Source organism: Cnephaeus nilssonii (genome assembly GCF_951640355.1).
Source record: "Cnephaeus nilssonii genome assembly, chromosome: 10".
In the NCBI taxonomy this organism is placed as follows: Eukaryota; Metazoa; Chordata; class Mammalia; order Chiroptera; family Vespertilionidae; genus Cnephaeus; species Cnephaeus nilssonii.
Window position 1 is genome coordinate 7,053,540 of NC_137081.1, and position 25,396 is coordinate 7,078,935.

Genomic DNA, 25,396 nt, shown 5'->3' on the forward strand with positions numbered 1-25,396 from the left:
CTGTGTCTCCGCCCTTGTGAGGCCAGAAAGGCAAACGCGTCCACGAAAGAGCCACACACAGTGTGCCTGAATTTGGCCCGTCCCCTCGGGCGGCCTGTCCCCTCGGGCGCCTGTCCCCCTCCGGTTCGGAGGGCGGCGGTGGAGGTTCGGCTGCGGAGAGGGAGCACCCTTCGGACACCTTTGCCTCTGAGAGTTCACAAGGTCAGACCCCAGGTCCATTGGTTGCTGGAGAGGAACGCCAGCCCTCGTGGGAATTTGTCCCCGTCCCACCAGGCGCGGGCACTGCGTAGAGAGCCTCAGGGCCCGGGGCTCTGTTTGGGTTCAGGCCAGCCTTTGGGGACACACTGCCATTCATGCTCACATCACGGTTTTGCTGTCTTATCACCAGGTGGGCGCCGGCTACAGCACTGCTCCCCCAGCGGAGAGCGGTTTGCTCCTGGTTGAAGGCTGCACAGACCGCGGGAGGGGCTCACCGTGCGAGCCGGTGAAGGCCGTTAACATAATATAAAGCTGGCCCGGCTGGCCTGGCTCCATGGTGGAGCGTCAACCTAGGAACCAGGAGGTCACGGTTCGATTCCCAGGCAGGGCACATGCCCGGGGTGTGGGCTCGATCCCCAGTGTGGAGTGTGTAGGAGGCAGTCGGTCCATGATTCTCTCTCATCATGGATGTTTCTATCTCTCTCTCCCTCTCCCTTCCTCTCTGAGATCGATAAAAATATAGTTAAAAAATAATAGGAAACTAAATATAAAAGTAAAGCCGAATGGTCAGCCCACGGCCGTTTACCTCGATAACGGTCCACTGCTCCACCACGATGGCGTCATTTCCCGTGCGGCTGGACCCTGGCAGCCCGGAGCCTTCTTCTTCGTAGATGAAGAACCCGTCCAGCGCTTTCGGCACGTGGTCCCCTGCGAGGAAGAGGATGCGGTTGAGAAGAGTTGCAAATACGAAGTGTTTTTAAAAAAATGTATTTTATTAGTTTTTTACAGAGAGGAAGGGAGAGGGATAGAGAGTTAGAAACATCGATGAGAGAGAAACATCAACCAGTTGCCTCCTGCACACCCCCTACCGGGGATGTGCCCGCAACCAAGGTACATGCCCTTGACCGGAATCGAACCTGGGACCCTTGAGTCCGCAGGCCGACGCTCTATCCACTGAGCCACACCGGTCAGGGCCAAAGTGTTTCTTAAGAGCAGGGGTCCTCAAACTTTTTAAACAGGGGGCCAGTTCACTGTCCCTCATACCGTTGGAGGGCCAGACTATAGTTTAAAAAAAACTATGAACAAATTCCTATGCACACTGCACATACCTTATTTTGAAGTAAAAAAACAAAACGGCTAAAACACCCGCATGTGGCCCGCGGGCCGTAGTTTGAGGACGCCTGCTTTAGAGCGTCCCAATCCTTAACCCTCGTAGGAAGCAGAAAGGCAAACAGCAGATCCCTTAGTAAACACTTGTTATGGCTCCATCAGCAACACCCCCCCTCCTCTCTGAGGTTAAATTTTTGTTGCCAAGGTCAAGACAGTGTTATACGTCAGCGAGTTAAAATCAAACTGTAAACACGAAAGCGACAATAACCAAAACAAGATAAAATAATACCCTCCACGGAGAGGCAAGTGGATTCCCTAAGCCCAAGGAGCGCCTGGAAAGAAACCGCCCCGCGCCTTGTGGTCTCTGATCTGTCTGCTGTCTGCATGTTAGTTCTACTCTTGAGAGAAACATCATCAACCCTATTAACCCTTGACATGTACGGGCGGGATAGGAACACGAATGTGAGGCAAGATTACCTCAAAAATACAAACGTGGAACAATGCTTTACTTCAATGACGCTTAAAAAAAAGAATGGTGACAGGAAGATCCTGAACAGGAGGCATTGTGGAAAGGACGCCTGCAGGCAGGCAGTTTCCGGGGAGGGCCCCTCGGACCTTTTCTTGAATGGCTCCCAGGGACCACCTGGCCCAAGCTGAACTGACTTTGTGGGGGTTCTTTTGTCTCCAGTTTTGCAATCGGACACAGTTTTCCCACGGTCACATGTGGGTTGGACATTCTGGCTTTCACGTGGCGCAATGTCACATCCACGTTGGCCTGGCTGACCGTTATCCCAGGAACACAGGCCTGCGAAGGTTTCAGGGCTCTGCTCAGCTTAAATACAAGGAGGCAAGGGTGCTTTCCATGTAATTCGTAGTTTTAATGAACAGGCTTATGCACCTCAAGAGGAAATCATTATGCATCATCACTGACAGTTAAGACAGACCATCGCGAAGAGTTTATGCTATTCCGAGTGGTGTCCAGGACAGTTTAAGGTACTAGTTAGAAATGGTTTTCTGAGGACAGTAGATGCCCTATTTCCTTTTAAATGTACCTGACCATTGTCACACCAAAGTGACCAGAAGAATCAAGTCTCTTTCTTTTCTTTTCTTTTAAAAAAATATATATTTTTATTGATTTCAGAGAGGAAGGGAGGAAAAGAGATAGAAACATCAATGATGAGAGAGAATCACTGATTGGCTGCCTCCTGCACGCCCCCTACTGGAGATCGAGCCCACAACCCAGGCATGTGCCCTTGACCAGAATCGAACCCAGGATCCTTTAGTCCCCAGGCCAGCGCTCTATCCACTGAGCCAAACCGGCTAAGTCTCTTTCTGATTGTAAGTGCAGGGCATCACTAACCACCATAAAAATGGCTCTGTCCTAAGTCCTTTAGTTAGAATGGGCATATGAATTTTAAAAATAATGATCTACTTTGATAACCATGTCGTTATTTGTGACCCGTCTCCTTGGGGACTCTGTGACACGAGAACCGTAGGTTTTTGTGGCTCTGCCTCTGTTTTCTTGTTCTGAGTACCAGGGCTCCCGGGACTGGTACACTTCCTTTAGTTGGAGAGAGAGCGGCGTCCGGGAGTGCCAAGGCCCGGGGCGCCGCCTCCGGCCAGCAGCTGTCTCCGCTGGGGCCGTGCGCCCTGCAGAATTCCCCTGTCCTCTGGGTGCCTGATATGGAAAAGGCACAAAGCACGGACCCACCACTTCTCAAAAACCCCACAAAAGACCTTTTAAAAGCCAAATGCCACCCACGGCAAAGGAAAGTGTATCGATGAAGGATGGTCTCCAGGCGCAGTCCTAGTGAGTGCAAACCTGGCGTCCTTTCCAGTAGGTCCATGTGACGTAAGGAAACGGGTCCCCCTCTGCCCTCCTGAGGCGAGCGTCACCCTCGGGGGAGGTTCGTCTGTGAACTCTGTGCGCCCTGGCACAGGCCACACCCCCCGGGGCCCTGGCACAGGCCACACCCCCCGGGGCCCTGGCACAGGCCACACCCCCTGGGGCCCTGGCACAGGCCACACCCCCCAGGGCCCTGGCACAGGCCACACCCCCGGGGCCCTGGCACAGGCCACACCCCCCGGGGCCCTGGCACAGGCCACACCCCCTGGGGCCCTGGCACAGGCCACACCCCCCAGGGCCCTGGCACAGGCCACACCCCGCGGGGCCCTGGCACAGGCCACACCCCGCGGGGCCCTGGCACAGGCCACACCCCCTGGGGCCCCGGGTCCTGGCTGGAGAAGCACACCCTTGAAGGGTTCTCAGGGAAGAGTTTACGTGTCTGGGCAGGTGATCTGACACATTCACTTCGGCCAGAGGTCGATGTCACCTCTAGCCGGACGGGGAACGTGCCACGGCAGTCTCCAAAGGCCCACGTGGCACTGTGGGCATTAACCTGAGGGCGGGGGGCCCGACGGGACACGTGGCGGGCAAGCCCAGGGGGACTGGGTTTCCTCAGGAGCTCTGTCTGCAGAAGGAATGTCAGCCTGTCTCTGCCCTCCCCGCACCGCCACCTCCCTGCGACATGGCAGCGGCTCTCACTCCCCCCCCCCCCCCTCCTCACCCCTGTGACCCACTTCGCTGGGTGAGGCCAGAGAGGTTCTTTCAGGCCAGACTCCTCCTTTTCATGTTTAAGGAACAATTGGAATAAAAGTCCTGACCGGATGGCAAACTGCCTAAGAGCATCCTCTCCACTCTGGTACCCCCTTCTAGCTGTGTGCGGGGCACACGCGTAGCTCTGGGCCTCAGTTTCCTCATCGGTGAAAGGGTAGCAAGCAGCCCTGGCTCAGAGCGCCGCTGTGGGAGTGGCCTGAGTTAGTGAGTGGGAACTGCTGAGAGCAGTGCCCGCACATAGTAGGTGGCACACAGTAGGGACGCGTGTCAGCGCTCGTTGCACTGGTTGTCGGTGAGACTGCGCGGAGGGGCCGTGCTCCTCTCCCACCCCTGGGCGCCGTTCTCTCCGCGACTGGTCTCCCAGCTCCTCTCCCCCCCAGAGCTCGTCCACGTGGGACTCCTGGCCCCCTCCCAGCCTCCGGCTCCGGGGTGGTCACAGACGCCTGACACCCTCCGCGTGCTCTGCCTTCACGCTCTTCCCCACGCCCTGCGGTCCCAACACCGCACTCTGCTCCGTTAGGACAGTGTTTGTCCCTGCCGGATGCCCCGGGGCCGGCTCCGCGTGTCCTCACCATCGTGAGCCCGGGGGCTGGCACACACATGTATGTGACGTGAGTCAGTGCACGTGTCAGTGTCTTGACCCCACTCCTCGTTCTGACACATCCCCCCCATTCCACGCGAGCATTGCCACAGGCGACGATGGCACTGGCTACCAAGTGAGGCCAACGGAATTCACCCGGCGGAGCGGGGCTGCAGGTGCGGGTGGTGCTAACGCCGGGAGGAGGCTGTGCTCTGAGGCCCATGGGGCTGGTGAAGTGAGTGTATGAGAGTGTGTGTGAGTGTGTGTGAGTGTGTGAATGTGTGTGTGAGTATGTGTGAGAGTGTGTGTGTGAGAGTGTGTGTGTGTGAGTGTGTGAATGTGTGTGAGTGTGTGTGAGTGTGTGTGTATGAATGTGTGTGTGTGAGTGTGTGAATGTGTGTGAGTGTGTGTGTGTGCGCGCGTGCGTGTGCGCGTGCGTGTGTGTGTGTGTGTGTGTGTGTGTGTGTGGTGGTGGTGGTGGAAAATGTCCTGAGACATTCCCCTGCCAAGGAGAGAGCCCCCCACCCCCTCCGCACCCCACCCCACCCCCAGGATCCAGGATCTCTAAATAGCCTCGGAGCTCTCGGAACAAAGCCCTCCCGGCCTCTCACTGGCAACTGCTGTGGCTAATTTTATGTTCGTGGGCAGGGGCCTGGAAGGGACGTGAAGGGAGTCTTTTTCGTTCTGCCTGCAGCCGTTAGTCACAACCCACAATTTGAAATGGCTCCAACTCAGACTCTTTGGAGGGGAAGAGAAGGGAGAGGCAGGGGGAGAGGGGGAGGGGGAGGGAGGGAGAGAAACATGAAGCATGACCGCCCCCCAAATAGGAGGTCCGGGCGAAGAGCACTGTGCCTGCACAGAACCAGCGCCGGGGAAGAAAGCCTCAGACCATGAACTCCGAGGGCGGGTGCTGGCGGTGTGTGTGTGTGTGTGTGTGTGTGTGTGTGTGTTCCCTGTGCACATGCTGTAGCTTACGGAATTCTCACAGCGATCCAGTGGGGGTATTGGTTAAGTTTTAATGAACTGATTTGAGTACAGTTGGTATACAGTCTTAAACGGGTTATATTGGTTTCGGGTATGCAATATAGCGATTGGACATGTTTATGTCTTACCATGTGATCGCCCCCCAATTCTAGTGACCATCTGTCCCCGCGCAAACTCATCCCAGTGATACTGACCATTTCCCCTTCACTTCCCCCTCCCCCTCCCTTCTGGTAGCCTTCCCGTGGGTCTCTGTGTCTATGCGTTAAAGGAGGACTGTTTTATCCCCCTTTGAGGAAACAGGGCTCCGTGAGCTCAACTAACGTCTCCAGATCCCACAGCTAATAAGGAGGGAGCATCGCTCAGCTAATGAGGGAGAAGCTCAGATTTACACCTGGCCTGTCTGATCTGAAAGCCCATGCTCTTCCTATTAGATCAGCTTGGAAGAAGTTCCCAAGAACCAAAATATTCCAAAACATCTTCCTTGAGCAGCTGCTGTGCCCAGCGCTCTGCCAGCGGCCGCGTTTCCGGGTGCTGCCGTGGGCTCGGCCCTCATCTTGGTTGCTGGTTAGAAGGCTCCACTGGAACATACGAATCTTGCTAATTCAAAATATTCATCCAAAGTCTTTAGTTGTATTAGTGAAGTTATCACTGCGCTGATTTAATGATAATAAGGTATATCGAGATCTCATCTTATTTACTTCTTCATTCTTTTCTCTAACCTTATTGAGTTAGGGTCCCCAATTATTCTGTTTTTTTTGTTTTTAAAAAAACGTTTTTATTGATTTTAGAGAGAGAGGAAGAAAGAGGGAGAGAGAGAGAGAGAGAGAGAAACATTGATCGGCTGCCTCCTGCACACCTCCCTGCTGGGGACCGAGTTCACTACCCGGGCATGTGCCCTGACCAGGAATCGAACCGTGACCTCCTGGTGCAGGGTCGACACTCAACCACTGAGCCACATGGGTCGGGCCCTATTCTGGTTTTCATGGCCTCCATCCTTCTATGTTCCCAGCGTCCTTAATATCTATTTTTCTTTTCTTTTAGCTCTGATCTATTTTTAAAAACTCTTTCCCTAGAAAGTCATTTTTGGAGTTTTGTTAGTTTCTTTGTTGTTTTTGTGATGTAGATGGATGACTACAGATTCCTTTGTAACTAAAAGAGGAAGGCTAGAGACTGATGAAAGATGGGGGAAGGCAGAAATGAACATAAGATCAATATCATTTTCTGAAGCAAAAGTTACTTTTCAAGACAAAGTATAGAAAGAGTCAGGTAGGTGGTGTCCAAAATTGGGATAGTGTCATCGTTTGGATAGTAATTCTCAAATGCCATCGTAAGCCCCGATTGGGTTGTTGGAGTACATTGCATTTGGAAAGTCCTAGTCCATCACACAATGGTCTGTCTAGTCCTGACAGTTACAACCCGACAGCAAACATCACGTTAAATTCTACCACAGGGATTCAAGATTTTACATGGAAGCTACAGAGCTGTGTGAGGACTGGAATCTATTTCCTCAGGAATAGTATCTGTCCTTTCAGCCACAGAATTTGAGAGGCAAACACATTTCTACCCACTCTAACATCAGGTCAATTTTTAAAGATACTAACATATCATAATTGAAAACTTACCTTTCGGTGTTTCCCAGCACACAAAGCAGTCAATTAGAGACAAGCCTTGCTTATAATAGAAGGTCGTTAACTCCAGCCAATCGGCATCAAGTGTGCTAATGACGGGTCCTTTCCTGGTGACTTTCATGGACAGGACGCCCTCCTGGTAGGTCCAGCCGGTGGATTCATCATCAAACACGTTGAAGACTATATACAACTTGTTATCTGAGGATAGGCGTTCAGAAGGAAGAAAGAGGGAAGAGCTATAATTTCATTGAAAAGATTCTTAAAATGTTTTTTATTAACCACGAGCTATTTCAAGCACAGAACAAGCATAGAGAATAACAAAATTACCTACCACTCACCTTTTTCAAATCTTAACCATGTTTCAAATGAAGTCATGTTTGCTTCAGACTTTTTTTAAGGGGTTGAGAAACGGATATAGCTGAGGCTCACTATGTAATCTTCTCTTATCCTATTCTCCAGAAATAGCTACTATCGTGAACTTGGTGTTTATCACTCTCATGCAAGCTTTTATTCTTTTAATATAGATTTATATGCCCACAGATGGTATACAATGTTTTACAGTTAAAAAACTTCTAAAAAATGGCACCATACTATACATGCCAATCTTTAAATTGATTTTCTTGTTCAATATTATGCTTTTGAAGTATAGTTAACACTTCATAGATCTTAGTCATTTAGTTTACATAGTATTCCAGTCTACTATTCTCTAGTGATGGACATATACACTGCTTCTAAATTTTTGTTACTACAATGATTACTCATGTCTCCTTGGACACGTGTGAGAGCTGCCCTAGAACACATACTTAGACATGGAATTGCTGGGTCATGTCTTATTCTTTACTGTAAGTCGGCAAATTCTTAATTTGGGGGGCTGACGGACCCACATCCGTGATTGTGTTTTAGAAAGTCTAACACCACTTGCGGTACCGACACAAGTACTTGGTATGTGTGTTGCGTGCATTTTTCTGGGTTGAGTCTCATGAATTTCACCAGATTCTCTAAGAGGTCTTTTGTAGGTACCTGTTCCCCCCCCCGTCCCCCCCCCCCCCCGCCGACCCCTCTCAGTGGTTCTAAGAACCCCGGCCACAGAAAGTTATTAGGAACGATATGATTTAAAAACAAGCTATTCACAAAGTGGAATCTAAAGACGGACGCACATTAAATAGGTAGCCCAGTGGTTGGCAAACTCATTAGTCAACAGAGCCGCAGTTTGCCGACCACTGAGGTAGCCTATTGAGTTTAGAACTTAAAGAACTGGAAAATGACTCTAATCAAGGTGACTGGGCACCAGCAGCTGAAAGGCCGCCGTGGGGGAAGCGAGCAGCATTCTGACCACAGCCCCACCGCGTTCCCTCTTACACTCCTAAGGGTTTTACAGGAAGGGAGGAAGCCAGCCTGGTGGTGAGCTAGGGGCCCGGTGGGAAAGGGCAGGGCGGTGTGGGGGGATGGGTGAGAGGGTGAGTTGGGAAATGCTCCTGGTTTTTTAAAGGTGATTGTGCGGACCGGGGTCCCATGGGTCTCTGTCAGGTACAGGATTTCAGCACGTCTCAGACCCGCCCAGGGCGCTCCCGTCACCGCTGTGAGCAGCCGCAGCAGCTGCCTTAGTGCAGAGCTTGGACAGCCAGGCCCCGGGCTCAGCGCTGGGCAGACTTCTCTGGTTTACTTCTCACAGCCCCCTTTCCATAAGGGGGGAAGTCCCCTTCTTATTCCAGAAGTTAAGCATATCCCTAACTCTAAGGTTTTACACAGTCTTTGATTTTCTTTCCTAGTGCTTTTTTTAATTTGTTAAATATTTTTCCATTGATCTTTTAGAGAGAGTGGACGAGAGAGGGAAAGACAGAAAAATCGACACGAGAGAAACATATCGATTGGTTGCCTTCTGCACGCGCCCCGACCAGGGCCCCGGCCGGGTAGGAGCCTGCAACCAAGGTACGTGCCCTTGACCGGAATCGACCCTGGGACCCTTCGGTCCGCAGGCGGGCGCTCTATCTGCTGAGCCACACCGGCCAGGGCTCTAATAGTGCTTTTTAAAACATGCCTCGCAAGGTCTCAGAAAACGCCAAACAGTCCAAACACATGAGTAAAATACGCTCAGTTTCTCCAAAAGACTTGCCAGTTGGCTGAGAACAATAACAGGACCGTTTAAAGGTATTTTAGGGTGCGGGCACTGTTGTTACATGAATTGTTTCACCAGGACGTGCCATTTTCATGTTCTACGTGATGATCAAAGGAGGGAGTGAACTTCAAGGGTGAGCGCCATCCACGCAATGGGAGAGGCCCGAACGAAAATCCTCACACGCTGTTCACAAGGTCTCACACCAGTCAGGCAGCCTTCTTTAGAGAACCCCTCTCTCCACTCACAGGCACAGCTGGCTGCACAGGGGAGCTGGCGAGGGACTAAGTGGAAAGCAGTTCTCAACACAAAGTGTCCTTATGTGGGTGGCTGTCAGACCATGCCAGAGACGGCTGTTGGAAAAACTGTCCTACCTTACTTCTGACTGTAATAATTTTAAAGAATAAGATGAATTTATACTCGTTTATTTAGTCCCCATAACCTTTAGAAACTTACTTTGCCTAAAAAAAAAAGTACTTTGTACCCTAACCCGTTTGGCTCAGTGGATAGAGCGTCGCCCTGTGGACTCAAGGGTCCCGGGTTCGATTCCAGTCAAGGGCATGTACCTGGGTTGTGGGCACATCCCCAGTGGGGGGTGTGCAGGAGGCAGCTGATCGATATTTCTCTCTCATCAATGTTTCTAACTCTCTATCCCTCTCCCTTCCTCTCTGTAAAAAATCCGTGAAATATATTTAAAAACACACACGTACTTTGTAGCCCGGGACACGTGGCTCAGTGGTTGGAGCACTGGCCCTCGCACTGGAGGGTTGCGGGTTCGATCTCTGGCCCCGGTTGGGGCACATGCAAGAGGCAACCAATCGAGGTGTCTCTCTCACATCAATGTTTCTTTCTCTCTCTCTCTCAAAAAAAAAAAAAATCAATGGAAAAAATATCCTTAGGTGAGAATGAACAACAAAAACCAACAACTCATTTTGCCAGGTTTAACCGAACAGAGGTTGTTCGTACTCATCCTGTCTGTTACCTTCTCCCTTGGCTGTGGTGTTGGCCCTGGGGCTGCCGGGTGGCTCCCGCTGGCATGGCCCGCCGTCCTGGTGGAGTTCTCCGTCCACCCCCCTCTCCCAGGGCTGCCCGCCGAGGGGGCCTTCGCTCCAGCTTCGCCCGTTCTCCTCGGAGGGGTGGCGCCCCGGCAGGGCGGGCTCTCCGTCTCCGTGGAGGTCGGTCCCGTTGCAGAACGGCGCGGGATGCTGGGCGAGGAGTCCCACAAACCTCCGTCCTCGCTTAGAAGCTTCATTGATCTGAGGTTTCAAAAGAGACGGTGGAACAGCATAGGAATGTCATGTCAGTTGATTGCCAATTAACCTTTAGGTGCGTTAAGGAAATCCATTAGAACAAGGAATCCGTTTGCTGGTGACTGAAGACTTACTCATTAGCAAACCAGCAACCTGTGATGGAGCAGTCCTGACTGAGCCACACTACTAACGTGACTTCCTCAGACAGTTCAGACAATTTAGAAAGAGCGAAAGCAGGAGTCCTGCTTTTCTTTAAAAGGTTACTATTTGGGAAGAACTAGTAATTCTATAGCATGATTTTTTGCAGACCTTTTAACCAACGGTCTCTCTAGTTGAGGCAACATTAAAAACTATTCCAAGAAACCCTCAAAAATAACATTACCACACACATCTGAATGAATACAAAAGGCGTTAATTAAAAAGCAAAAAGATATGCAGTCGTTCAAAAATAACATCTGACAATCCATTGTTTGATGTGGGTCAAGAAAAGTGCTAACAGGCAGATCCTTGACCGACGTGTGTGCGTAATGCATGAACCCAACCCACACGCCCCGTCCGAGGAAGCCTCTGACTGCTCGTACCCCGACGCCAGGGTCGCCTGCCTGGGCCAACCAACACCATCAGCTTCCTCTGTCCGGGGAAGACGGGCCAGACGCCCCTGGCACGACCCCAGGGGCACATTCCGGACACCGAGCGGCCTCTTCAAAGCACTCCTCCTTCCTCTGCCTGCGCTTCATTTCTCTGTTCCTTCTGTGCCCACGTCCCCCCCAACCCCCAGGGCGTGAAACGGGCAATTACGTTGAGGGCAGGATGAGTCTTATCATCTTTGTATTGGGATGTTTTGTACCTGTAGGTGCCCTATAAGTACTTGTTAGAGAAGTTAAAGAAAGAGCAACGTCTTTTATGGGTCACCGGTTTAAACATTCACATTAACGGTTTTATTTTTATATGTATGTACTAGTAGCCCTGCGCACGAATCCGTGCGCCAGTAGCTCTCTGCGGGGCCTGGCAGCTCCGTGCCCCCTGCACAGAGGCTCTCCGCGGCCCAGAGGCCCATCTGCGGCCGGGCGTAGAACGCTTGCCTCATCGCTGTGGCGACGGAGCAAGCATTCTGCCAGGTCGCTCATGCTGCCTGCTCTCAGCAGCCGCTCCCAGGGACTGGAGAACTCCGGCGGGGCTGAGAGGACTGGGTGCCGCCATCTTGTGGCTATGGGCACTGCCATCTTTGTGACGGAGTGATGGTTAATTTGCATATTACCCTTTTGTTAGATAGGATTTATTGATTTCAGAGAGGAAGGGAGAGGGAGAGAGAGACAGAAACATCAATGATGAGAGAGAATCATTGATTGGCTGCCTCCTGCACGCCCCCTACTGAGGCTGGCGGGCATGTGCCCTTGACTGGAATTGAACTGGGGACCCTTCAGTCCGCAGGCCGACGCTCAATCCATGAGCCAAACCAGCTAGGGCTACATGAACGGTTTTCAACGTTACCTGGGAGGGGAAGGGGAAGTCATGATGGAGGTTGCAACTCTGAACATCTAGAGTCAGAAACGAAATGGCAGGAAGAAGGGGGTAGCCCAGAGGGCAGTGTCCATTAGAGGGGGCGCCCGTGCTGTCGCTCCGCTGAAGAGGAGAAGACGGCGGAGGGGGACGTGTGGGTGTGCGAGCTGGGACAAAGGACTACGCGGACACGACGCCATTGACTTAGTCCTGTACGTTAGCACCGACGGGGACCAGTGCTCGAAGCCTGGACAAAATCACAGGCTGTCTTCACATCAGGTGCCGGGGGAGGAGAGCGAGGCCCCAGCCGGGGAAACGGCCATTCACCGCCAGGGCTTCCTCTAGTCTTACACGTGGATTTGGGTGAAAAAGCGAAGAAACCTCTTTCTATTATTAGAAAGTTTCATCTGGAAAAGTCCGGTAACAAATAGACTCTGTTCATTGTTTTTTTCCCATTTTTTTTTTAAGTTGGAAGATTGATATTTTCCAATGTTATTTTTATTTAAAAATCCTGGGCAAAAACACTTGTGAACCTACGTTTAAAAACAGAGCAAACATTGATATAATGTTAACATGACTTAAAATCTAGCGGTTCAACAGCCAACTCTTTATACGACTCTTTACACGCCTGGTGTCCATCCACGGCTCCTGTGCGCACACGGGCGACGCTCCGTGTCCCAGGCGTGTTTCCTGAAGCGTCTCTCTTTCTGAAACAACTCGTTACTCTAATTGCTGGAATAACAGCACTTTCCTGTTTCAGTGGGTCTGGAACTGTCTCCAGGAAGTCAGATGCAAAACAAGAGCTCTGACGGTGATCCATTGAGACTAAATGAGTCGTTACATTTTTGTTTTCAAAAGAAATGTTCTGGAGTGGATTTATCCCCAGAAAAAAGAAGTTCCCAGAATAGTAGTAGTCCACAGTATGTGTACGTTGTTTATAAAAGCCCAGTCTCCAGGCCTGCTCCTGAAAAGCCTTATTGATTGCCGGTGACTTTACATCAGCGGCGGCTGTGACTGGCTGTGCGCAGGCCACAGCTGGTCCTGCACACAGTCATGGGAACGTGAGCAAGTGCCGCCGTTTCTTCCTGGAAAGGAAATGTCTTCGTTTCTCGATTCTGTTCATTTAAATAAAAGCAAAAATCTTCCAAGTATGCCAATGCAACACAAAAGAAAACTTCAGAGTAAAACCCCATCACTTTAGAATACTTGTGTTAAGTTTTTTCCTTGATTTTCATCAACCTACATAGTGTTTCCTTTTTAGGTTTCAATTAGGTGATACTGTATAGGGGCTTAATCTCAAGGAACAACAACAGCCTGTAATTATTGGAATCGAGAGTCTAGGTCAGTGGTCGGCAAACTCATTAGTCAACAGAGCGGCAAACCGCAGCTCACGAGCCGCATGTGGCTCGTGAGCCGCAGTTTGCCGACCACTGGTATAGACTGACGGTCAATATAGTTGCCATGCTCAGTAACCATAAATATTCCATTGTATTGATGGGCCACTGCCTCCTTCTCAGTTTGCCAATTATTGAGAATTTGGCCTCTTATTCGCTATTCGTTAACATATTTTTGTATGGAAGTGACTTTTCCCCTTGTCCATGAATCTCTTGGAATAGATTCCTACAGAGGAAATTATTGAGTCACAAAATAAAACAGGGTTTATAATTTTTATTACCAAACTAATATTCAGGAACACCGTGCTAAGTTATTCCAATGCCAGTTGCAATGTATGGATCTTTCCTAAAGCTCACCTGACGCTGGAGTTCATACTTTCAGCGTAACTCCTCAGCGAGTCCTGGTGCGGTGGTTCTTCTCAGCTTTTACATTTACACTAAAAATGATCGGTTAGGCCCTAACTGGTGTGGCTCAGTGGATAGAGCGTTGGCCTGCGGACTGAAGGGTCCCAGGTTCGATTCCGGTCAAGGGCATGTACCTTGGTTGCGGGCACATCCCCAGTAGAGGGTGTGCAGGAGGCAGCTGATCGATGCTTCTCTCTCATCGATGTTTCTAACTCTCTCTCCCTCTCCCTTCCTCTCTGTAAAAAATCAATAAAATATATTAAAAAAAAAAAAGATCGGTCAGGCTGACCCTTTGGCCAAATGCCCCTTTGTGACTGTTTCCTTCTGTAGCCACTGTTGATGGATTCTGTGTGTCCATTCAAGACTGGACATCGTTTCATATCGATTCTGAAACCAGGTCCCCAGAGGACACTTGTTGCAGAGTTCATCTGGATTCTTTAGTTTTAAGCTTAGTTTTCCTAGTATTTACTATATCTATATACAAAACTCAAAGTCCTCAATCTATTTATAATTGACTACGTCTACTCTTTCATTTTCTTTCAGAGTTTTCACACTTAAAAATGACCTCTTTATCTCATTGGAAACCTGTGGCATGAGCTGCCTACAGAACAGTTGCCCACGTTCCCCGTGGCACTAAGTAATGGTGGCTCCCCCTTTTATTTATTCAGGTTTGTCAGGAACCTTCTATGTGTCTAAGTTTATTTTTGGCATTTCCATTCTGTTTCATTGGCTTCTGTGTCTGTTTTTATACATGAAAAAGTGTGATATGTCTTTTAACTCTGCACAATTTGGTAACTTCAATATGTTTTAAATTCTGGTAGAATAAATCACCTATTATTTCCCTGTTCTTTTTAAAAAATATATTTTATTGATTTTTTTACAGCGAGGAAGGGAGAGGGAGAGAGAGTTAGAAACATCGATGAGAGAGAAACATCGATCAGCTGCCTCCTGCACACCCCCTATTGGGGATGTGCCCGCAACCAAGGTACATGCCCTTGACCGGAATCGAACCTGGGACCTTTCAGTCCAGGGCGCTCTATCTACTGGGCCAAACCAGTTAGGGCTTCCCTGTTCTTTTTCAAACAAGAAAGGAAATCGATGGAGAAGAACTACCAACGATTTCTCAATATCCCGTGAAAACAATGTATACATTTCGTACCTTTTCTATCAGTTCTTTTGCGACGTCGTTTGCTTGCGTCTCATGCGTTAGAGGACATTCCTCAATCACCAGCCGTGGGCGTCTCTGTCCGCTGGGCGCTGCTGAGAGCTTCGGGCTGCAACAGAGAATAGTTCAGGGTCGGACGCCGGAAGCCGACTGCTGAGTTTAAGCTGACTTGCTCACGTGAAAATGCATGAGCAACAAGTAAGGTCAAAGCGATCATTTCTATGTTTTGTCATTTCAAGCCTAACGGTTGTCTTCTTGGGCAAAAAATACCAGAAAAACACCATCACTTTTATTCATTCAAATTTCAATTTAAATCTCTATTAAATTAATTTCCAAAAACACAGTCACTTTTATTCATTTAAATTTCCTTAATTTAAATCTGTTACATTAATTTCCAGTTTAATATAGCAGAAAAATTTCACGTCTGTTGTTTTAACAAACGCTCTGAGAAGTGATTTTGGGTGACTAGTATACCTCGCTATTGTACAAAAGCACAAGTGAAAATCTTATTCAAAGGCAGATCAATATTGTCCCGTGTTTTTTTTTCTTTCTTCTTCTTCTCTGAGTTTTACCCTTTCCTTAGTCCTTGCCTTGTCAGGGCACTACTGAGTCTAATTTTAGGCGACGCTAAATGAGAAAAAATACTGTATACGTGGCTAGTAAGGTTTGTAAGTAGGAAATGTGCTCTTACTGTGTGACAGGTGGCGTGTTTATTTGGGAATGCCCGACGAGGCCGCCGCCTGTATGCACCCCCTCGGACACGGGTCAGTGGGCAGTTACTCAGGGAGGACAGTGTCCCCTAAAAGCACACCTAGAACATGTTTAAAATGTTCACTTTCTTCAATTTTCCTGCTTTCCCTCTTTTCTTCTTATTTCATCTTTTCTTCTCTGCTTAGCCCTTTCATAGTAAAGGTGGTTGATTATTAGTCTATTACTAGAAAGAGAAAACACAGGTTTTACCTTGGTCTTTGAGATGGGTTTGACATAGTTGAAGAGCGGCTTCAAAAAATGAAATGGGAACCAAAGAGAATGGGTCTGGTTATTCTCATCACCGGAAGGAGCAACCGTCTTTGAAAACTTTCAAACTTATAAGCGAGTCTGGCAAAAAATGGTTGCAGTATTGTTTGAAAAAGTAACTACTGCAAAAAGTTCAAAAAATAAAGTAAAAAAAATGGCTTTTACCTCCTATTTAAAAAAAAAAAAAAAAGCTGACAAGTCCAGCTGGTGTGGCTCAGTGGTTGAGTGTTGACCTATGAACCAGAATTCCTGGTCAGGGCACATGCCTGGGTCGCAGGCTCGATCCCCAGTGTGGGCATGTAGGAGGCAGTTGATCAATGATTCTCTCACATCATTGATGTTCTTTCTCTCTCCCGCTACCTTTCTCTCTGAAATCAATACTATATATCTATATCTATATCTATATCTATATCTATATCTATATCTATATCTATATCTATATCTATATCTATCTATCTCTGATAAGAGCTCTATCCCGTTTGTAAGAACGTGGCATGGAGGCCTTGGGAAGAACCGTTTTAGCAGGCAGAGACGGTGTCTGTGCCCCTGTCATAGAACAACCCGGGCAGTTAAAAATGCTCCGGGAGAGCGGACCGGGTCCAGGCGCGCTCTCAGCCCCGGAGGACTCGGAGCTGCGCTGCCCGGTGAGCTCCACGTGCGTCTCCAGGCTGCTTCCCTCCCCTTTGTCGGGCTTCCTCACCTGGGACCTGCTTGTCTGCGGGCCCTAGACCCAGGGAGGCCTTGTAAGGGAGGAAGCGTAGCTTCCTTCCCCCACCCGGTTAACCGCAGGAAACGTGCCTGAAGCCCCAGCCCCATGCGGACCCTTCATTTCCATCACGTCGCTCAGACTTTCCGTTCTTTTAGCCAAAGAAAACTGCCCGTTAGCAGCCTCTTAGTGCGACCGCCTCCGTGGGCAGCAGGCTCACCTTAATTTCAGGCGCGACAGCACCACCCTGTACAGGTGGCTGGCGGGCAGGTGTCTCCGCTGGCGCACCGGCTGTAGGACCGGGTGGATCGCCCCCACAACGTAGCCTTTAAGGTAGTACTCTTCCACTTTTGTCACTATGTCTGGAAGGGAATTGATCCTGATGACTTCCGGGTTTGGTGACGCTGAAATGTCAAATGCAGAGAGAAATGTGCACACCCATAAAATTGAATCATATTATTTCTATCTATGTGTGATAATACTAATGAGTAGGAAACATATTTTCTAAATTTATTTCAGAAAAAAGCAACAGTAACTTGATGAGCTGGTAGACATAGAATTATTACCACTATGTCTTTTTTGTTGTTAATCCTCACCGGAGGATATTTTTTTTCCATTGATTTTTTGAGAGTGGAGGGGGAGAGAGAGAGAAACACCAATGTGAGAGAGACACCTTGACTGGTTGCCTCCCACATGCACCCCAACCTGGGGGCCAGGGATGGAGCCTGCAACCAAGGTACATGCCCTTGACTAGGAATCAAACCTGAGACCCTTTGGTCCAAAGGCTGATGCTCTAACCCAGTGGTCGGCAAGCTGCGGCTCGCGAGCCACATGCGGCTCTTTGGCCCCTTGAGTGTGGCTCTTGCACAAAATACCACGTGCGGGCGCGCACGTACAGTGCGATTGAAACTTCGTGGCCCATGCACAGAAGTCGGTTTTCGACTCTCAAAAGAAATTTCAATCGTCGTACTGTTGATATTTGGCTCTGTTGACTAATGAGTTTGCCGATCACTGCTCTAACCACTGAGAAACAGGGCATCAGTATGTCTTCAAGTAAAGATATAATGCCTTAGCTGTTTGTTTTTCCAATTAAGCAACTTTATTTCTTAGGAATTCATTTGACTATATTTCCATTAATAGATATTAAAGACATATACACAAGAAAAACAATACTAAGTTGAAGAGCCAACTGTTTTTATGATTCTGAACAAGATGAGATGCATAATTCTTAAGAATAAAATTCATACAAATCTAAAATTAAGAATGGGAGAAATAGTATTTGTTAAGCAAGAATTGTCATTTCCAATTACACTTCTAAAGCACCGTGTTCGCTTTGTTTTTTAATCTTCATCTGAGGATATGTTTTTATTGATTTTACAGAGAGGAGAGAGAGAGAGAGAGAGATCAGTTGCCTCCCATACGTGCCCTGACTGGGGAAGGAACCCAAAATCTAGGCACGTGCCCTGACCAGGAATCGAACCCGCAACCTTTCAGTGTATGACGCTCCAACCGACTGGGCCCCCTGACCAGGGCTAAAACACCGGGCTTTGTTTCTCTGGGAAGCTAAAAATATGTTTTTTTACGGCACTTATATAAATGGTTGAGTAAAGGAATTGAAAAAGTAGAGGAATCCAGAAGTTCCTTTCAAAAAGTAAGAATTCTAAATGCACAGGAAATTCTAAATGCACAGGAAATTCCCATGTAAAACTGAAATGCCACCCAAGCCTCCCTTGGAACAGGGCACATCTGTAGGAGCTGCACGGCGGTACCGTCTGCACAGCAGTTAGTCCAAGGAAAGGGTGTGCTACCTGGGACAATGTTCCTGTGTTCCGGCAGTATGAACCTACAAAACAGCTCTCTGCCACGATAGTTCCCCTTTTCTGGAGAGCGATCGGGAACTGGTATCTAGAAGTAGACCTGCAGTTTGAGTACCTCTTGAGTCAGAGAACATCTGAAATCAATTCCAGGGGTGGGCACGGGCAGTGCCGGCGGCCGGCCTCCCTCAGCGGGGCCGGCGGCATCCAGCGAACACGGCTGCTGCTGGCCTGAGGACAGGAAGGAGGCCGAGGAGCAGACAAGGGGGAAGGCCGAGAGGAAATCCCCTCCTGGCCCGTGAACATCCAGGCCACGGGACAGAGCTCCACCCTCGGCGGGGGTCCCTGCCAACTTCTCACACGAGAGGCCAGCGCTCCACAGAACAGCCCTGTGAACCAGGATGGACCCACTTCCTCCGATGTCCATCCTCTCTGGCATGGGAACGGATCTATTCATAATATTCTCCTCATCGTTGTGAATAGGAAGAAGGCCGGCGCGGCCCTGGGCTTGGGAGAAACAGCTGGCTTTCATTGGGAAATGACCCAGTTCTGCCTGCCGTGTGGCAATCGCTCTGTGAGTCACTGGCTTTTACCATTTTCCAGTATTTTTATTCCCAACCCTGATTTCCAAACAAAGGAACTGAAAAAACGATGAAACAGAACAAACTGTTAAGACTAGGAAACAAACGTTAACCTAAACTTCTTTTTAGAACTGTATACAAAGTTTTAAAGAAAAGTTCAGTTTTTAGGGCATCTCACGGCTTATGGTAGAAAGTGGAAATGCGGGCGCATGACACGAAAGACTCCCCACCGCCGGGCCTCCGCCTATGCTCAGCTCCACGCCTGCCCCCCCTCCTGCACGCCTGGCTTCGCAGGCCCGGCGCTGCCCTGCACTTCCTTCCCTGCGCCTGTCTCTCCCCATGCCTCCTGTTTTCCTCGGTCACAGGGCAGGTTGGAAATACGATTCCTCGGGGGAACGAAGAGGTGAAGTGATTGCAGAACGGCGGGAAAGCCATCAAGGTTAGCTAGTGGAAATAAGAAAAGCTAGGTCAGCACGTTCAGGGACAACTGTACAGGTTATCTAGGACTTCGAGGAGAGAGACAACAGGGAAAGGACACGCAGGCAGGCTGTGGAACTGTTACTCCTCTGATCATGAAAGTGGAAAAGAGGGTATGAGGGGATACATGGTGATGGAAGGAGATGACTTTGGGTGGAGAACACACAATACAACATACAGGTGATGTGTCATAGAATTGTGCCGCTGAAACCTGGATGGTGGATTTCTGTATAATTTTATTTACCGATGTCACCCCGATAAATTCAGTTAAAAATATTTTTTGTTGTTGAATGCCAACTGTAATTTAAAAGAAGTGAAGTGGTCAAGAACCTCGTGAGAGTGCAGCTAGGGAGAGTTCAAGGTCATGCCCACTTCAGAAGGCTCTAGCTTCAGGCCGCACTTGACATATCCCAGTTGATGATACTACAAGGAAAATCCCCGTTTGCAAATGAGGTGACAAGGAATGAGGGGGAGCTCCGCTGGGTGGAATCAGCTCCATCTTGGAGTGAAACCTGGATGGATTTGGGAGAGGACGCAGCACAGACAGAGATCGGCCTGGGGGGCTGGGGGCGGGGGACCCTGCTCGCCTGGCTTCTCGGCGGACTCGTGGGGAGTCGCTGTTGGGTCCTGTACTGTCTCAGCCAGTCTCCTCTGGCGGCATTGCTTAGAAGGAAACCCCAAAACTGAGAACTCAGGGCTGGGGGACATGCCCTCTCCGGAGCCCCGGGTTCGAGTCAGTGCTCTGCCTGGTCTCTGGACCTGGTCACTGTCCCAGAGGAGGGGGCAGTGCAGCCGCCAACATGCACAGGCATTTAAGGAGTTCAACAGGCACTCGAGACATATCTTAACAAACATCTGTAAAGATCACGTTTGCTTGGGGCCCGTGCCATCTGATAAATAGCACTCAGCATAGATATGACCATTATGGTAAGTGCTTAGGAAATCTATAATAAAGAAAGCGTAACATGCTAATTAGACTAGACAGCCAAACGACCTTCTGGATGTCCTTCCAGAGTCCTTCCAGACATCCTTCCAGATGAAGCCAGGGTGGCGGGGGTCAAGGCAGAGGTGGTTAGGGGTGATCAGGCTGGCAAGTGAGTGGTTAGGTGCGATCAGGCAGGCAGGCAGAGACAGTTAGGGGCGATGAGGCAGGCAGAGACAGTTAGGGGCGATGAGGTAGGCAGGTAGAGTGGTTAGGGGCAATCAGGCAGGCAGGGGTGGTTAGGGGCGATGAGGCAGGCAGGTGAGTAATTAGGGGTGATCAGGCAGGCAGGCAAGTGGTTAGAGGCGATCAGGTGAGCAGGCAGGCAGGTGAGCGGTTAGGAGCTAGTGGTCCCGGATTGCGAGAGGGATGTCCAACTGCTGGTTTAGGCTCTATCCCTGCGGCAGTCGGACATCCCCCGAGGGGTCCCAGATTGCGAGAGGGTGCAGGCCGGGCTGAGGGATCCCCCACCTGTGCACAAATTTCATGCACCAGGCCTCTAGTACTTAATGAAAGACTAACTGAATAAAAAATTGGACAGGACACTTACATATTCAATGAACAGAGCTCCAGGGTTGCTAAGAGGGTTGAATATGTTAATGTTTGTTCCTAGAAGATACCTGGCAGGTAGTGGGTGCTTTGTCAGACGAGGCCCTCCCTGTGGAGAGAGGGAACCCATTATTTCACTAACAGCATGAGGCTCCAGGAGCAAATCGCCTGGGTTCCCATCCTGCTGTGCCATTTCCCAGGCAGTGATCTGAGGGAAGGTCTGTCCCTCTGAGACACGGGTAAATCACTGTATTAACTTCACAGAGTTGCTCTGATAGTAACTGTAAGACATGAGCCCAGTGCCTGGCACGCAGCACACACTCAAACATCAGAGAGGTCCCTGTCTGTTGGTGGCCCAGCTCTGAAAACGATCATTTCAAACGAAGCTGCCCTCAGAGATAAGTCACTGCTGGTTTAAAAAATCTCCAGGAAGAAGATCTTTGCAGGGATTTGGATTTGTTCCGAAAACATGGCCTGGCTCCCAACCTGTAGAACTCTAATCAAGGCCCCTAACTCACACTCCAGGTCAGAGGTCAGGTCCCTAGCTCACACTCTAGGTCAGAGGTCAGGTTCCCAACTCACACTCCAGGTCAGAGGTCAGGTCCCTAGCTCACACTCTAGGTCAGAGGTCAGGTCCCTAACTCATACTCCAGGTCAGAGGTCAGGGGTCAGGTCCCTAACACAGGCCCTGAACCTCAGGTCCCTAACGCACACGGTAGATCACAGGTCAGGCCCCTAACTCACACTAATGTACCCTGTTGAGTGTCATGGACTCAAAGGCCCAAAGGTGCAACCAGACCAATAACACAAAGAGAGGAGCTGTGCTGGATGAGGCTGTGGGACCCTCCAAACCTCATCAGAGAGGGCAGCAGCCCAGCCACGTGCTGCCGTGTGGGCGTGTGGGCCCCGTGTCATTAGATCTTACCCAAATCCACATTCGTTTGTAATATCTTTCCATTTTTAAAAGCGACAGTTAATTTAAATATTTTAACACTGCACACCAGTGAGACCTGTCTGACGGCTAAAACATGGCCCAGGTCTCACTGGTTTGTGACTTCTGCCCTGGGTCAGCTCAGAGCCCTCCCAGGCCTCGGCCCGGCCTCCTAGACCATCTTAGCTCGGCACCTAGACACAGGGAAAGGGGTCCGGGGCCTCCTCGTTGGTGGGTGGGAGGGAGATGGTCACAGGAGGCTGCGGGTCACTCCAATCCTTATCCTACATCGGGACTTGCTTTAGACATGCCAGCATCGGTCAGGAAATCTAACCCAGGAGCAAGAAGAGGGGACATACACTGGGAACTGTGTGTAGAACTGTCCTCCAGGTAATTCCCTCGATTCTTACTACTGTTTTAAACTAGATGAGACAGGAGCTGCGAGGCAGGAAGAGCTGGGTGCAGACAGGAGCCCTCCGTGCCGACCAGAGGGAATTACCCCGGCTCCGCGAGAGGCTCAAAGTGGGGCCAGGCCTTCGATTTGGTGTCTGAGACTTGGGCAGTGACATCAGAGGCTCTGCTACTTTTTAAACACGGGACACTAGCGGGGAGGTGGCAGTTGTTTTGGCTGGAATTTGAGCGGCACTGGCGGGCCCAGCAGCTGCAAGCCATCCTGCCCTCAGCTCCCCACCATCGTCCTCAGTTCTTTGGGAGAAGGAACAAGTGGTGTCTTTACAGCATGAACGGGTGTGGCTGGGACTGTTCAGTAAATGCTGTATGATTTGTAAAAGCTTTATTGCACCTTACCAGGCTCTTGTGAAGAGCCGATGGAAAGAAAGCATTTTGTAATTTGCATTGAAAACGATACAGAGTGGAGTTTTATGATTAAAATCAAAACATGCTGAAGGTTAAGCAATAACCTATATTTATCCTTATAGTTTCTAAAATAAAATAAACAATGGACTTTTACATGCTCCTTTGCTTAAAGTCTTCATAGACAAAGGCCACCTTTTAAAAACAGAGAAGTCACCTTCCAGTGTAAAGCTCGGAGCGTGCTCGGATGATGTGACATCATGAAGACAGGCCATGACATACACTTGCTTTTTCCCCCAACTTACTTCTGAACATGAGTATGCAGTTTGAAATATTTGTGAAACATCGTTTCCTCAGATAAAATCCAATGTGCAAACACTGGCAAGTAATCTATCTATATAAAAGGCTAAGTGACTGACCATCCATCTGCCTGACCATCCAACTGACTGGTCAGTAGATATGATGTGCACTGGCAATTTAAAAATAAACGTTGACTCGCGTATGCACGATATTTGTCCCCATCTGACGTTGGCCTCCCATTTAAATTAATTCGAAGACAGTTTCCCGTGATGCCAGCATTTGCGATGACTATTAATAAATCACAAGGACAAACTCTAGACAGAGTAGGAATATTCCTACCTGAACCCGTTTTCGGACATGGTCAGTTATATGTTCCTTTCTCTCGAGTTCGAAGAGCGTGTGACATTAAAGTTAAAGTTGTAAATACTTCATGACAAGGGAAATTAGTCAAGCATTCTGAAAGTGTTTTTACTCTTAATGTGGTATACAGGGAGATATTAGAATAAGTTTAATCAATTTATCAGTCATTGTTTTTATCAATGTTGTTTTTATAACATGTTTTTGTTGTTTTTATATCATGTCTTTGTTGTTATATCATGTTATTGTTTATTAATCAATTTATATATTATTTTCATATACCTTTTTCTAATTTTCTTTCATCTCTGACACTTCTATTATAGAGAAAGGGCGAATAGCGATATTAAAATATTTCTTCTAATTATTTCCTTTCAATGTGCACGAATCCGTGCACCGGGCCACTAGTTTTACCATATTTCGAAAAGGAACAGACTGTCAGTGTCCTATATTCTGTCTAGGAATCAAAGTAAAAAATACTAAGTAACATAGACCAAGTGCATAGTTTGTGCCAGGCACTATGCAAAATGCTCTACATGCCTGATCTTTGTTTTTGTTTATGGTGGTTGTGTTTTTTTTTCAATTTTCAAAGGTTTATTGCTGATTGTGCAATACAATAAATATGGCTATACATGTCTAATCTTAACGAATCCTTACAACACTCCATAAGGTAAACATCATTATTCTCAGATGAGGAAACTCGGGGAGAGAGAGATTTGATAAATTACCCAAATTGCCACTAAGTGGTCAGACTGTCATTGACCTGACAGAAAGACTGCAGGGCACAGGGACCGACAGGAGAGTAGAACGTCATTGATTCGGATTGTGCTAACTCAGAATTTGTGAAAATTCAGACATGAGCTGGGCTAAAGCTTTTGGACTACAAAAAATTGTTAAACAATTGGTGTGTGGGTATTAAAAGGAGCATCTGGTTAACTTATCAAAATGTTTTACGTTACTTAGAAATATAAACTGCTGTATAAACAACATCCAAAAGTGTAATCCTTTATGGTTTCTTAAATATATTTTTATTGATCTCAGAGAGGAAGGGAAAGGGAGAGAGAGAAACATCAATGATGAGAGAGAATCATTGATTGGCTGCCTGACTCCTGCACGCCCCACACTGGGGATCGAGCCCACAACCTGGGCATGTGCCCTGACTGGGAATCTAAGGTGACTGGGGCATTGGCCCTGCAGTCACCTGGTTTATAGGTCAATGCTCAACCACTGAGCCACGCCCGCCTTTTATGTTTTCAACGCAAGCTGCTATTTTTGTAGTTGCTCATTAATATATTTCATTGAAGCAATAGAACTGCAGTTGTGAAATACACTAAAACTCTATTGAGCTCTGTGGTTCATTATTACAGGCAGATACAAGATCAAATTCTGACCATTCGTACCTCCTGCTGCCTCCGCTGTGTGCCGCACCCATCCGCCTGCTTCATCAGGACTTCCCAGACAGAACCTAACGTTTTCTCTGATTGCTGAGTCTGTACATCGTGTCTTTCAGCCTTGCTTGCCTTAACCGCACTTCCTACTTAGTCTTTTTTAAAAAAATATGTTTTTATTGGATTTTTTTTTTTTTTGAGGGAGGCAGAGGGAAAGAAACTTCGATATAACAGCAAAGCATCAATCAGCTGCCTTCTTCACGCCCCCTACCGGGGATCAAGCCTACAGCTCTGGCATGTGCCGTGACTAGGAATCGAAGCAGCAACCTTTCGGTGCACGGGATAACACCCAAGCAACTGAGCCACACCAGCCAGAGCTTCTCAGTCTTTTTTATAACCTTTAAAAATTTTTGGGTGGGGGTAGATATGTACCATACCAAAAAAATGCACAAAACATACTTAAAACTGCCAACACCTGGGCCACCACCATCCATTCAAAAACCAGAAAATGGGGGCACTCCAGATGCTCCCCATTTCACC

The 25,396-nt window shown here is 48.7% G+C and overlaps 1 protein-coding gene across 2 annotated transcripts in view; it reads right to left on the reverse strand.

Annotated features, from left to right (window-relative positions):
* The window catches only part of RFTN2 (raftlin family member 2), a 49,156-nt gene that overhangs the window by 17,271 nt on the left and 6,489 nt on the right, over positions 1-25,396 (reverse strand). For both annotated transcript variants that reach the window (XM_079781982.1, XM_079781983.1), the window contains exons 5-9: positions 16,888-17,071; positions 14,939-15,053; positions 10,213-10,486; positions 7,112-7,315; positions 785-906 (exon numbers count right to left, since the gene is read on the reverse strand). In XM_079781982.1, coding sequence (XP_079638108.1) covers positions 785-906; positions 7,112-7,315; positions 10,213-10,486; positions 14,939-15,053; positions 16,888-17,071 — 899 coding nt within the window. The remainder of the gene's footprint in view (positions 1-784; positions 907-7,111; positions 7,316-10,212; positions 10,487-14,938; positions 15,054-16,887; positions 17,072-25,396) is intronic.